Here is a 15,928-nt window from a genome sequence, read left to right as displayed (position 1 = left end):
CTGTTTGAGCGGGGCATGTGCGTTAAATGCGTTAAATATTTTAACGTGATTGATTAAAAAAAATAATGCCCGTTAACGCGATAATTTTGACAGCCCTAGTATATATATTTAAAAAGCTTCCATTTCAAACCAAACAAGCTTAACGGAACAACTGGGGAAAACAGTGCCTCTGCGGTAATAGGAAGCTCCAGCTGCGATCAAACAAACGTCCCACCCTCCATTGCTTCGGAGGGGTCTGTTAATTAGGTGGCGGACAGTTGAGCTTGTGTCAACTCTTTCTGGTGAAGTGTAATCATGGCCGCTAAGACTAGGACATCAGAGTCATTCCACCTCTCTGCCTCAGACAATGACATCAACTCTGGCAGCGGCTACGACAGATTTAGGCCGACCACTTGACAATGCAGCTGCAGAATTCTGGATGCTTGAAGACTAAATTGTACATATTCATTGTTCTCTTTGTTTACTGTATCTCCGCCAAAACAAGACCTTGGAATAAATGTTGTAAGGCCATGATTAATTGATGGGCTTGTCCTCATAAATAATTTGTAACTGTACACAGGAGCAAAGCTTATCGCCATAAAACCTCCACTTGAAAGCTTTTTTTGCTGTTTTGACAGCCACGCTTTTCTAGGTGTTATACAGAGGAGCTTTACCGTTTGTGCCAAGTGTGAGGGACGCTGCAAACGATGGAGCTGAACATGAGGGCCGTCACGAAGGAGAAGAACACCAGGTAGATGAGGCCTTCTAGTCCGTCGTAGCACAGCCCTGTCATGCCCTGCACGTAGTCCTGTGAAGATGGGAGCGAAAATGCTTTCACATAAGCCTAATAAAAACCAAAATGATCACCTAATAATACAGTTACTGAAGTTTCTGCTTTCACAGACGTCACATTCAAACTAGGTCAAAGCGCTGAGCTCACAGTTGGCGATACTGCACACACAGGAAGCGGCACATTTTCTAGCAAACATCCAAAAAAGCACCACTTCACTCCCCCGTTGCATGAGGATCTGCATCCTGTATGCATGGCTTGGTATTGCTGTAGGAGGGAGGAATGTTGGAGGGAGTAGGGGAGGCTGCACGTGAGCGCTTGGAATTTGGACGCAACCAAGCAACTCCTCATCGTTTGGCCGTTTTCAGTTGGACAGGAAGTCCAGTGTGAGGAGCGTTATTTGTGAAGACAAGCGGAGTCGGCTGGGCAAGCATGGAAGAAAGGTGGCTTTATATAACTTTAGCTGCGCTGCACTGATGTCACAACACATCAGCGCCAGGCCACCTTCCTACTAGTGAGCGCCCCCCTCCCACGCATGTCTGTAAATTTCTGTGTAGCGGCTCACTCACCATGTGCAGGCTACGGCAGTCCACTAAGGCGGTGAGCTGATGAAGGCTGATCTCTGTGGTGTTTAGTATCTCCTGGATCTCCTCCAGACTTCCCTGGAAATTAATGAGAGCAAGCGGCTCAAATGTAACTTCCGACAAAGTAAGACTACTAAACAATGAGGTCATAATTTACTTGCCTAAATCACAAAACAGTTGCATTTCAAATCATTTTAAATAGAATGAAAAGTAATTTGTCATTCTTTATATTCTTTTAATTCTATGCAGACTGCAGTACTTATCCTAGTGTTGATGCCTTGGGACAGTATAAGAGACAGACGAATATACACTCACCGGCCACTTTATTAGGTACACCTGTCCAACTGCTCGTTAACACTTAATTTCTAATCAGCCAATCACATGGTGGCAACTCCGTGCATTTAGGCATGTAGACATGATTTAAGACAATCTCCTGGAGTTCAAACAGAACATCAGTATGGGGAAGAAAGGTGATTTGAGTGACTTTGAACGTGGAATGGTTGTTGGTGCCAGAAGGGCTGGTCTGAGTATTTCAGAAACAGCTGATCTACTGGGATTTTCACGCACAACCATCTCTCGGGCTTACAGAGAATGGTCCGAAAAAGAAAAAATATCCAGTGAGCAGCAGTTCTGTGGGCGGAAATGCCTTGTTGATGCCAGATGTCAGAGGAGAATGGCCAGACTGGTTCGAGCTGATAGAAAGGCAACAGTGACTCAAATAACCACCCGTTACAACCAAGGTAGGCGGAAGAGCATCTCTGAACACACAGTACGTCGAACTTTGAGGCAGATGGGCTACAGCAGCAGAAGACCACGCCGGGTGCCACTCCTTTCAGCTAGGAACAGGAAACTGAGGCTACAATTTGCACAAGCTCCTCGAAATTGGACAATAGAAGATTGGAAAAACGTTGCCTGGTCTGATGAATCTCGATTTCTGCTGCGACATTCGGATGGTAGGGTCAGAATTTGGCGTCAACAACATGAAACCACGGATCCATCCTGCCTTGCATCAACGGTTCAGGCTGGTGGTGGTGGTGTAATGGTGTGGGGAATATTTTCTCGGCACTCTTTGGGCCCCTTGGTACTAATTGAGCATCGTTGGAATGCCACAGCCTACCTGAGTATTGTTGCTGACCATGTCCATCCCTTTATGACCACAATGTACCCAACTTCTGATGGCTACTTTCAGCAGGATAATGTGCCATGTCATAAAGCTGGAATCATCTCAGACTGGTTTCTTGAACATGACAATGAGTTCACTGTACTCAAATGGCCTCCACAGTCACCAGATCTCAATCCAATAGAGCATCTTTGGGATGTAGTGGGAGATTTGCATCATGGATGTGCAGCCAACAAATCTGCACCAACTGTGTGATGCCATCATGTCAATATGGATCAAACTCTCTGAGGAATGCTTCCAGCACCTTGTTGAATCTATGCCACGAAGAATTGAGGCAGTTCTAAAGGCAAAAGGGGGTCCAACCCGTTACTAGCATGGTGTACCTAATAAAGTGGCCGGTGAGTGTATATGCATACAAAGGAGGTGTAACTTCTCAGCAGTATTATCATTCTTCGCAGTGGATAAAGAACACGGTAACACTTTATAATAACTATCCGTTTTACTAGTTAATAGATCATTAGTAAACTGTTGATAAATGATTTATTGTTGATTTGTTAAGCATTTACAGGGTGTTCTTAACCTGAAACACAGTTTGTGTAGAAACGTTTCAAGTTTTTGTGTGTAACGTTTGGCATTTCTATCTTTTCAGGTTAAGAAATGCCGTTCACTTCAAAAGAAAAGGCATTTTGATAGGGCATTTTGCAGGCAGCGCTCATGTTGCACATTTATGAAAATCTGCCATAGAACTAACAAATATTTGTACTTTTCTTTGTATATTTAACCAATAAAACTTATGACCTTCAACATAAAGTGTTTATAGTTTTATTAAGATCCATCAACTAGCATGGGCATTTAGAATGGGGTCAACCATATTGGAACACCCTGTAAATGCTTAACAAACTTAACAAATACTTCACAAATCAACAATAAATCATTTATCAACAGTTTACTAATTATCTATTAACTAGTAAAACGGATAGTTATTATAAAGTGTTACCAAGAATACATTACTAATAAGGCTGCAACTAACAATTATTTTATAATCGATTAATCGGACGATTAACTAAATGATTGATCAACTAATCGGGTAAATGTCACTTTTTTCACTTACCTTCACAATTTAACTGGTTTTAGTGAAAGTTGTCTTAGGCATGTTATAAGTAACAATGAAGACAAAATGGATGACTATTTCCTTGAATAATATTTTTTTTACAGCGTCCAGACTTAACTGTAGACTACAACTGTACTGTTTTAACTACATAAAACGTGTTACTTTTTAATAAAGGTTCATAGTATAAAACAAAAAGGAATTTCTCAGTAATCAAATACGACAAAAGACCTTTCATTCGAAAAAAAAAAGTGCTGCTGATTGACATTTCTTGTGGGCAAAGCGCTGATATAAATTGTGTCAATTACTCATTTATTTTCTTTAAACAAACTAAGCAACAAAATCAAATGAGGGGGAAGCAGACTGTAAAGAATTAGTTTTCTTTTTTAAACAGTTGTTCATAAATACAATCCAAATCCAATTTCAAAGCACACACTCTTGTATGACAACATAAAGTTTGAATGGGAGTTCGTGTTGAAAGGAGACTAAACTGTTATATGAAAGGGTTTTGTGTGTGGTTTCTTTATAAAAAATAAATGAGACAACCTTACTATCTAACAATAACCCAAGTGCTAATGTGCTTCTCCAAAACACAATACAAATGGACACTCAAGAGACTGATGAGCATAATTGCTACCTAGTTTAGCGCTCCGTGCAAAGTAGTAACGTCTCATTAACAAAGAATACAAATAATACAATTGGCTTTATTCATTTACTCAAGTCTGACTGAGGCACATGGACAGTCTCGACAGTTTGTAATAGTATTGATTCAGTACCCCAGCCTGAGTGTAGCAGTGAACTCTCTCTCTTACTCTAATCACTGCCAAGAGCGCACGGAGCCTCACATTACGCATAAACAGGACGCAAATGGGACTGCTCATAGCTGCCGGCAAAAATTGATTATCAAATTCGTTGGCAACTAATTTATTATTCGATTTTAATTGATTTACTCGATTAGTAGTTGCAGCCTTAATTAATAAGTTATAATTTTGTACTCAAATACATAACATATATAACATCCCTAGCTAGATACTAGTCTATGGCTGTAGCAGGCCCTTTCTGAATAAGGCCGAAACATGACTTACGATTTGGTGTCTTTTATTCTCAAACCATGCAAAATGTCCACAATTTACAATAAGGAAATAAACACGATAACTGTATGAGCTTTGCCTCTTCAAGAGGGGCCACTAGAAATAAATCAAAGCACGCACATTCGCCGCATCTCCTTTTCCGTCTGCCTCTAAGCTACAAACATTAAAATACAACTTGAAACAGGAAATATACCTACTGTAAATAAAAGTGTAACCGGACGTAATGGCGATTCAATTATTTACAATGGTGCTGTGGCATTCGTGTTAGTATTAAGCTAGCTGCATAAGGCTAATGCTGTCTTCACGTGCTTGGGGAAAAATGATTCTTACTACTTGCTAGTTGGTAATTACGAGCACATTCTGTTCAGGTGCTTTTGTTGTCGTAGAAAAAAACAGCAGACACGGACCTTATTTTGGTTTGTTGCGTGGGCATGACTGTTCTAATATATCTATTACAACAACAAGAGAATGCTTTATAATGCAAAATGACAAGTTTTTGTTTGTAACTTTAGCTTCGTAACAGCTTCTTAAAAATATTATTGCTCCGTACAATTCACAACTTCTTGTTCGCGCTACGCCATTTTGAGAAGTGAAATGTCCACCCATCTCGAAAACCTAAAATCCCAATCCTCCAGTAGAAAATACGACTTGAGGGCGTTAGGCATGTGCCGGTATGTGATTTTGACGGTACGATAACCGTGAGCAAGAATACCACGGTTTCACGGTATTGCAATTATAGCTCCAAAAATGTGTTATTTTGAGATGTATGGGTTTAATATATATATAAAAAAAATAAAATAAAATTTAAAAAATTCAGAACATATTTGCAAATTGGAACATAATGTTAAAATAAATTAATTAACAAATAAATATTTTAGACAAAATTAAAATAAATATAACTTATAGACTATACCCACAGCCACAGCTCAAGTTGCTCAAGATTAGAGCAAGAACAAAATAATTGCTATAAAAAATTAAAAACACCTCTAAATTAAAAAAATATATGCTGCATGACTTTTTTAGAGGGGGAGCTCAAGTGAAATTTCGCCATTTTCAGCCACTGTGTCAACTCTAGTCTACATGATGTCATGCCTTTGTGTTAAAAAGAACATAAAGAATTCATAAGTTAATAAGTTAGTTACAAATGTATAAGTTACTTAAAATGTAAATATTGTTGTGGAAAGGTTTAATCTACAAAAAAAAAAAAAAAAAACATTGGGAGCGAGACCTCTCCTCGTCCAGCGAACGTGGATTTGTGCTTAGAGCAAGATAATCTTTCGCAATTAGCTATCTTTGACGCTATCCCCCCCCCCTTCATTCAAGCTTGTTTCTCACTCAGTGGCTGTGAGACTTAAAACCTCGACGAAGTTGCTCTCCCAGCTAAGCCTAGGCTAACATTCGTCTTTGTATTGAAAGGAAAATGTGTGTTTTGTTTTTGGCGAACTTTTTCATGGTGCTAACCTGTTGAACCTACTCACACGTGGAAAAATACAATCGTACAACGTTTTAAATGTATTCATTTTGTATATTTCACTTACCACGATTTGAGAGCTCAATAAATTGAAGAAAAGTACGCCTTGTGTTTGGAGTGTTTGTTTTTAGGTTCGCTGGCTGTTTAGCAGAGTAGCGTCACTGACACACAGAGCAACAAACAGGGGAAGGTTGAGCGCTGCCGCGCCAAGTCACTTCTGGCTTCATTTTTGGCACATGAAAAATAGCGAATACCGTACTACGGTATGACCGAAAATTTTAGTGGTTTTGAAACCGCAACGATTTCACACCACAGTAAACCGTGAAACCGGTAACCGGCACATGCCTAGAGGGCGTGTTTACATGCAATTTTCGACTCAACAAGTGGCATTTACCTTAATTACGACATCACATCAAAGCAGCATTAGACTTGGTTTTCTTTAGTTGATGTCAGTAAATATCCATGGAAAGGAGGAATAAACAACTTTCAGCTTTTCAGACAAGTTGAGTCACTGCCACCATACAGCACTCATATCTAAATAAATAAACCATCCGGATGACTTATTTCAAAAACATTCAAGCCAAAACTGTACTCCATTTTAATTTACACATCTTGCTGTGTTTGCAACTATTCAGGTATCAAATATGTCTGTTTGCCTCTCACAAATGCTTCCACGAGCTCAGCACGTCTGTGTGAGAGAATGCAGAGTGAAATGAGCTGCACTTTGTGCCCGTCAACACACAGTGGGGACAATAATGTGCTGTTGTATTGAGCGAAAGGCTAATGCAGCTAAATGGACATAACGCAAGCCCCCCAGGTGGGGGAGTCGACGAGTGCACTGCGCTTCACCACCTGTCATCACAAATTAGAACAATTGGGTTGCAACATGTCCAGCCAGAAGTGCGAGACTTACCTGAGTTTGTTTGAATTCCCCGGTGGCGGAGCGAAGAAGCTCCAGCACGTCGTCCTGCATCTCAACCAGTGCTTTGTAGCTCCCGGAAAGCTTCTGCAAGAGAACATTAGCTATACTTCTATATTTATAGTTTGACTTTCATGCGTCACTTCCATTTGTAGTCATGCTGACAGTTGATGGATGCACACTACAGACACGATAACATCTTTTTCTATACAGTAGCGTTAACAATAGATGCCACTGAGCACTCAAAACCCTTTCACTTATTCATGCAGTCAAACTATAGATTTGCTGCAGAAAGGTCGTTCCGTTTCAGATTCACCTTGGTTTCCAACCCAAACTCAATGGAGCAAGACACAGGAAATCCTGCAAAATGGGATTATTGTACTCATGCATCAAGCCTGAGACACTGGGAGCGATCCGTTGTGCCCACTTATATCAAATTCCCACATTGTGCAGAAAAATGCGTTTTTGAAGCTGCATTTGAGTCACGTCAGCAAAACATGGTAAAAAGAGCCAGAGAAGCTTAAAAGAAAAGCTTATTTGTCATAAGCAACAGACCTGCTGGAAGGGGTTGGTTTGCTCCAAACTGCAACCAATGTAGTAACTGAGGATTTCTGTGGATAAAATAGATTAAATAGATGAGTATGTTTTAGACAGTTTTGGAGCTCTTCCACTGCCACACCAATCAATATAATTGGATGTGCATTTAGACATAAATTTCCTGACTCATGACAAGTTTGAAACGATACTGAGAATGTCTGTCAATCAAGTGTCTCATCACGCAAGGATATCAAGAACAACACATTTCCTGTCATTGGCTGGATTAAGTCATGGAAACATTCATTTAAGCCAGTAAACTAAACATTAAAAGCATAAATTTTGTCCGTTATTGCCAACAAAGGGTACATAACAAAGTATTGAGATGAACTTTTGGTATTGACCAAATACTTATTTTCCACCATGATTTGCAAATAAATTCTTTAAAAATCAAACAATGTGATTTCCCCCCCCCCCACATTCTGTCTCTCATGGTTGAGGTTTACCCATGTTGATAATTACAGGCATCTCTAATATTTTCAAGTGGGAGAACTTGCACAATTAGTGGTTGACTAAATACTTATTTGCCCCACTGTGGATGTGCTAAGTTAGATTCCATGCCATTGGCTACGTGAGCCCAGAGCGATCATGGGACACGCAGTCCATATACTATTCGATGAATTATAAACTGGCATGACTGAATGGAAGTTAAACAGGCCAAATCAATCCATACCAGTGACTATAGATAATGCTGCAAATATTGTTAATTCCGTACGTGACACAGATGGACTCGGACCACAAATAGGGTGTTTTGCTCATGTAGTAAAACTAGCTGCTAAGAGACAGTGTGCCCCACCTCACTTTACAAACAGTAAAGATTGTTCTCAGCACTTTTATACAAATTTCTTCAGATCAGTAAGAAGTAAATTAGTAAGCACATAAATATTATGCACTAAAATGCATGTTCATATGATGGCAATGTTATTTTTGCTTGTTAGCAAAATAAAAAAAACATCGAAACAAAAAATACAATTTTTTTTCCCCCCAGAGTATTAAATGTATTGAATCGAATCGAAAATCGTACTGAACCGTGACTTAACTATAGTTGCATCCCTAGTAACTGTGTTGTGTTGCACAAGTTCTGAAATAAATGATGAAAGCCTGACGAAGCTGGCGATTTCTTTGGCGATGTTACCACGATAATAATTGTCACCTTAATTTATAAAGACTGGCAAACGTAGGTCGGAGGAGGACCGTCGAGATCGTAGACATTCTCCTGCCGTATTGTTGTGCCAGTTCACGGATGTGTAGACCACGCTCATATTTTTCTATCATTTCCATCTTCATTTCAATGGTAAGCGTCACCTTTTGTACCACCTGCACCAACCTTCTTGGAACTGGTTTTGATTTCTCTCACAAGAAAATCTGCCGTGCGTCTGTCTGCGGCGCTGTCATACCATCGTATTTCGAGCTCTCGAATGTAGAAACAAATGGCGAGTCAAATTTTACGTCGGATTTCGAAAAGATCGTGTGTCGAAGCGTTCCTATGTCAAGGTACAACTGTATATCCACCTCAGAACTAGTTTTGTTCTCGTCAGCAATGACGATAACGAAAATATTTCATTGACGAACAATTTTTTTAAGACGATGACGAGCTAAAAATGTGGCGTGGGAAACTAGAACATAACGAGACAAATGCCAGTTTTAGTCTGACGAGACGAGGACTAGACGAAAATGCAACAATGTTCACATGTGTGACATTTTCATATTGTACGTGGAGTACGTCAGCTTGCGTTATAGCAGCGTTTGTGTCGTATCACTCATGTGAGATGTGCTGCGCCTCTCCCCAACTCTCCTCACCGGAATTTAGGATGCGTTTCAAGCTACGCTGTGCTCCACCTTGCTTGTTTGGAAACACATGGTAACATTTGGTCTCTTATCTTTGCAAGAGAGAATACAAAATGTTGCTTTAGCCTTTAAAGGTCTGTGCTGAGTGATCATTACACACTAAATGTAACTCATCACGTTGGCATAGCATTTGCGTTAGCATCAACTTTAGCGTGGCGAGAACCCTATTAAATGCTTGGTCAACTATATTATTATTATTATTTTTACAGACAGTTTGTGGTTTCTAAGTGAGTTTAATTGAAAACAATGTACTGCTTTTTCTGCTGAGTGTGTTTTATCATCACGGAGTTGGCGTTGTCCTTGTAGATGCCACAATATGTGCTGCCTATGTTTATTCCAAATTGTTGGAAACCTTTATTTTTGGACTAAAACTTTGGAATTTTACAGACGAAAATATCTTGTGTAACTGTCGACTAAAACTAGACGGAATTTGGATGAGATTTCATTGACTAAAACTAGACGAAGACAAACACATTTTGAACTTGCTAAAATAGACCCTACTCACCAACGTCACAGAATGACGTGTCGCTGTATCCGGCCGCCATATTGTCCATCATTGTTTATCCGTATTCTCAATGGTTTCAATTTGTTGTGCAATTTATAGTGCAATTCATGGAAGCCCCGGTGCGTTCAGACGCTGTAAACTCATTGGATGCGTTGCATAAAAGGCGTTATGTGGAAAAGCTTCAGTCTGTCCATTCGCCAGATCCATATTTGATGCCTAAATCGATATTTTTCGACCCGCCGTCTTCGCCCTCTCTGCCTGACATCTGCTATCCTGATATCTACAACTATCTTGTCCACACAAAATCAGCCTATTCTCACAAAAGACAAAAAACTTTAAGAGCAGCACTCTAAGCAACATTACCCCGTGTGACCCTTTACTTCCAATTTTCTAAAATGGCGACAATCAATAAAAAAAAATAAGTTGACTGCGATGGCCGACGCTTCAAGGATAGGTGGATATTGGACTATTTCTTCAACAAAACACGCAACAACTGTGTCTGCCTCATTTGCAAAGAGACAGTCGCTGTTTTCAAAGAGTTCGATGTGACGCGATAATGATATTACCGAACAAGACACGCTGACAAATACGACAACATTACAGGGAAGATACGCAGCGAGAAATTATAGCAACTTGAAGCTAGTTTAATTTCACAGCAGCAGTATTTCGCAAGAGCCCGAGTGTCGAAAGAGAACGCCACAAAGACGAGACTGTTGAAATTATGAATTTAAAAAAATAATAAAGCAAATGTGACACACAGAAGGGCTTGCTAAAATTTGTTTAAATATATTGTTCTATGTAAATCAGCCAAGGTAGCCCCCCGCATTTTTACTACACCAAATCTGGCCCCCTTTGCAAAAGGTTTGGACACACCTGTTTAACTGATGATCCGTAGACGAGGCCAGCTTCTTTCACTTGGTACCAGCTAAATATTATTCAAAATGTAATGATGGTGGAAGAAATAAGCATCTTGAATTTGAAACTGTATGTTGTCGGCGATTAGCCTCGCAATGATCTTAATTGTGGTTGTCAGCCCAAAACCCTCTAAATATATATTAAATGCATCTTACCAGATATAAAATGACTACTACATAATCTGTGGTAATCGTTTGGAGCCCAGTTTTCTCGTCGAATTGCAACAGTCCATCTCGCTCTCCTCACCGGGTCTCTCGGAATACAGTAAAACTTCAAGTCTCTCCGTCTATCTTCTCTGTTATTGCAACCAACCGCCACACACACCTCCACCATTTTGATTATTAATGTTAACGAGCAGAAAAACACGCCATAAAAGGAGGAATTTACGTAGCGGTAATGCGTCAACACGACGAGTTGACGGACAATATGGCGCAGAGGCATGGTTGTGACGTCATGTGAGTAGGGTCTATATCACTAGGACTAATAAGTATTTTTGTCCAAAAGGCTACGACAAAAATTAAAAGGGCTGCAAACAACATTTCTCCATTAGACCCATTCCCTGCAGCGTTTATCATATCTATGTTTTGTCTTTGAGGCTTTTCTAACAGGATAATCTTGTGCTTGTTTTATAGCACAGCCACCCACAGTCATGAAGAGGCTTGAGTATTACTCATATGGATTATGAGCCTGTTAGCTGTCAGACACGTTTGCATGGTGGGAGGAAAGTAGAGCAGATGGGAGTGATGCTCTGGAAAAATATATCAGCTATCCTTGCTACAAAGTAATAAAGTCATCAAAATGATCATAACAACCCTCTTTCTGTCAGTTGGTGCACAAAATAAGATTGCTCTTGTCATTCTGCAGCCTTCAGAGGCCAAGGAGATTATATGAAAAATTTAAAAGGTTGTTTAGTGTGTTTTGTCTCAGAATAATCTACTTTGACAGTCCCTTCCTCAACTCCATACATCTTATTTGCCTTTCCACAATGCACAAGGCTCTTCATAAAATTTCCTTTTTACAAGTATGTCATCATTTAGGCAATTACTAAAACGAGCTGAACTATAAAAGCTTCTATTCAGCCTAAAATGGCAGCCAATTGCCCTGTGACACTGCTGGCAGCCACTTTTAGATGCTTTTTATGAGCGGTGAACACGGACTCCTCTTTAGAACAATGCCTTCTCACTGCTGCACAATAATCACAGCATTGAGAGCAGCATAGGGGGTTGACACTTGACTATTCACTCATGTGAGTGTCTCCCTTTACAAGTATTTAGCGGTCGTGGTGAGGGGAAAAAAAGGACAGCATAACTCATCCCAAGTGAGTGATTAATACCTTGATTGGCGACTTGATACTGGTGGGTCACTTGGGTGATGTACGTGTCAGGAGCCACGCAGAAATCGCTGGAGGTCTAGAACAGTTGTAGGGGGAAATGTTCAGAAATGACAGTGAAAACACAACAAGAATATTTGAAATTGAAAGCGGAAATTTACCACAGAGACAGCCAACTCCAGCCCCAACGAGGCCCAACTGAGTACCAGAGCCACAAAACCAAACAAGCAAACCCTAAGGTGTATGAGGAAAATCAAACTATTAACTCACTCGGTACCAATGACCATGTTTCAGTGCCAAATAATGAATGTGATAGATGCTCAGTCTGGTTGGACCGGCATCGTTAGAATTGACGGATTAAATTAGTCGACAGACTGAGCTACCAAATTCATCAATTACTGTAGTTTTCTATTAGTCACACCTGAGTATAAGTCGCACCAACCCGAAAATACGCAATGAAGAGGAAAAAAACGTATAAGTCACACTCTAGTATAAGTTGCAATTTGGGGAAAATGTATTTGATAAAATCCAACACCAAGAACAGACATGTAATCTTAAAAGGCAATTTAAAATAAAAATAGAATAGCAAACAACAGGCTGGAAAAGTGTACGGTATGCTCACGTTACATGACGCATAAAGAATTAGGCCTGTCACGATAACAAAGTTTAGTATGCAATATACGTACTGTCTTTTAAATTATTGCTAATATGCGATATTATTGTCATTTTTTTTTTTAAAGCAATTCAACTGCTAATGTAGTGACAACACATGCTAATAAGTTATCCATTAAAATGCAATAAATTGTTATTCCTAAATAAAATACAAAGTGCAGAATATGAAATAGGTGAGAAACCTAACGCCATTTTTGTTATCAGCTAATTAGAGCCCATCAAAAGTTTTGATTTCATCCAAAATAACGGTCATCTTGTACTGCAAAGTGCATGTTAGCTAATTTGAAGCCAAATTCTTCATTGCCAATCAGATTTTTCATAACCGGTGTCATTTTAAAGCTATTCTTAGTGTAGAATCTAAAGTATGTGAGATTAACTTCAGAACACGACACGCTTATTTTTTAAAATGTTCACCGGAAGTACATTTGTTAAGCCGCTATCCGTACGCTTTACACTCAGTTTAAAAAACACAAAACAAAGTGCACTTCTCTTTTCGTCATGCATGTAGTGTCAGTAGTAGATTTTTTTCCCCCCACATCGTTTGCAAATGTTTCAAACCAGCGAGTTTTTATGTTTGAAGTGTCACCTTTAAACCGAAATTATCCGTTTTGGAGAAGACTGCCAATGTTTTATAGCAGATTAAAGTGGTTAGTACATTGTCTTTTTTCCATTAGCCTCAATGAAGCAATGCTAACATTTTACAATGTTTATTACAGATGTGTTTCCTGTCTGAACTTTAATTGTATGGCGTGTTGATGACCAATAAACATCTGTGAAAGGAACTGGTGTCTCATATGCAATCAATATGCATGTGGGCCGAGTGCACACAGCACTCGCACGCACAAATGTATGCATGCGCGTTGACTTATTACGTAACGCGACAGACTTATAAACAATGAAATGAGAATATGCCCGGTATGTAAACGCAACATAGCTAATAAGAGTTTTTCAGGTAACTAAGCATAAAGAACATGCTAACAAGTTTACCAAACCATCAGTGTCAATCCAAATCACTAAATGATATAATAATGGGTTAATAATTTAAAGACTAAGTCGCTCCAGAGTATAAGTCGCACCCCTGGCCAAACTATGAAAAAAAATGACGACTTATAGTTTGAAAAATATAGTGTTCACAAAATTATTTGACACTTTAAACTAATTCGCTGCTAACAATCAAATTTCTGTGCGATTGACAGGCATAGACGTCCAATCAGTTTGGACTGGGAGGGGTTGGCAGCGAATCGTTTGCAAATGGATTGGACATCTATCACCGTCAATTGCAGCCAATGAATTAACTATTATAAATCGCAGTAGAGTGTGTGTAGCCAAATGCCTTCAGTGTACCAGCTTGAAGCAGATTACATCTTGACTTTACTTAACTGACTAGCTGAAATACATATTCCTATGTATCGTCGTTACAGCTCCTTCTGTTTACTAAAACAGAAGGACTTTAAAATCCCTTTTTCTGTGACTCACCCGATGAGTGTCCCCTTGGAATTGCGAATGAGACCGAACAGCACCAGCAGACAAATGAGGACATCGAAAAGCAGCAGACCAAGATAGCCCAGCCACCTGTGAGGACAAAACATAAGAGGAAGTTCTACTACTATCTATCAAATCAACCATGTTGTGAAGTAAACAATTGAAATGTTCTTGTAAACCTTCACTTTTTATCCACACACAGTATGTTTTCTCTTGGCACTGATGATAGTAAATAGAACACACAGCACTAAGGTGAACTGTTTCATGACATTTTCATTTAACTTAATCCGCGTCTGCCTTCGTTCTCTTATTCTTCATCAGCGTCACAACTTAGGCAAACAAGGAAATTAAATGAACAGACGTGAATGACGGTTTGCTGAATGACCATCGGGGTGAAAAGGCAGACCAGAATGACACCCAGATAGCATCTGTGCTCATTACCGCAAGTGCCATAAAATCTTCGCACCCACACGACTAAAGTTAATTAGATCCAATAGAAGAGATGCCTCACTAGTGTTGTGCAACTGCCTTGGGTTATACTCAGATGGGTCAATATCACTACAGAATAGCTTTGGTGTCCTCATTTGAATCACTTAGTCATCATTAAAATATAGCAGAATAGTAAAAATCAAGTGTTAGTTTAAGTGGCCAAATATTTGTCGAGGACACTGAGAAGTCTTTAAAAATATCATTATTTCAATACATTTTCCCCCATTTGACTTGTCTTGCACACTGCTCTTCTACCTGTGTGTAATTGAGTGGCTAGGCTAATAAGTTACTATTCAAAATATGTTTAATTGTCCACAAGAAGATATTTATGAAAATGTATCTTTCCGTTTTTGAACATTTTACATGTCTTACATTGCTGTCAACACTAACTACCCTTTTAAAGGGAACCCCAGACTTAAAGACTTGTAGGCTCTAATAAGCCACAATTGTTCTCTTTTACTTAAATATGTTATTAGAAACACATAAAATATTTCAATTCATTTAAAAATCTATAATATTTAGTACATGTTTTGACCTACGGAGGGCGCCATGTTTTATGCGCGCAATGGACGCTTGTGGTGATTATTTAGTTTGTCACCGTCACGAGACGAACACTACCGGGTTACTGCAATTCCTTCTGCGTGTCAAGACGTTCAACACATGCGTACATCGGTTAAAAGCGCCAAGTACTTACTATTTGTGTTTTTATTGAGTCTTTTACTACCTTTTCATTGCCTCAATTTTTTTTTGCATGTGTTTCCCTCTCATACTTTTATGCATTGTGTTTTCTTGTGGTAGCTTGAAAGCAGATTGTTAATTTGTTGACATTAGTCACGTAGCATATTTAAACCACCCTTGATATTACTACGTTTAAGTATTTTCTTAAGGCATCTTCAGTGTGTTTTGTCTGTATGCATCTAAACAAAACAAGCTGAAAGCGCAAGGTAGTACTTTAGGTGTCAAATTCCCCTCTTGTCGACTTTTCGCCGGTATAGCACATTTTGGCAGAACACCGGTTTTGTCATACTCTC

The 15,928-nt window shown here is 39.3% G+C and overlaps 1 protein-coding gene across 2 annotated transcripts in view; it reads right to left on the bottom strand.

Moving 5' to 3' along the window:
• The window catches only part of ttyh3a (tweety family member 3a), a 47,054-nt gene that overhangs the window by 11,148 nt on the left and 19,978 nt on the right, over positions 1-15,928 (bottom strand). For both annotated transcript variants that reach the window (XM_057817106.1, XM_057817107.1), the window contains exons 6-12: positions 14,403-14,498; positions 12,416-12,488; positions 12,258-12,333; positions 7,618-7,673; positions 7,057-7,149; positions 1,339-1,431; positions 654-787 (exon numbers count right to left, since the gene is read on the bottom strand). In XM_057817106.1, the coding sequence (XP_057673089.1) occupies positions 654-787; positions 1,339-1,431; positions 7,057-7,149; positions 7,618-7,673; positions 12,258-12,333; positions 12,416-12,488; positions 14,403-14,498 (621 nt within the window). The remainder of the gene's footprint in view (positions 1-653; positions 788-1,338; positions 1,432-7,056; positions 7,150-7,617; positions 7,674-12,257; positions 12,334-12,415; positions 12,489-14,402; positions 14,499-15,928) is intronic.

Source organism: Corythoichthys intestinalis, chromosome 16 (genome assembly GCF_030265065.1).
Source record: "Corythoichthys intestinalis isolate RoL2023-P3 chromosome 16, ASM3026506v1, whole genome shotgun sequence".
Lineage (NCBI taxonomy): Eukaryota > Metazoa > Chordata > Actinopteri > Syngnathiformes > Syngnathidae > Corythoichthys > Corythoichthys intestinalis.
Note: the sequence above shows the minus strand (reverse complement) of the source record. Positions and strands in the feature narration are given on the sequence as shown.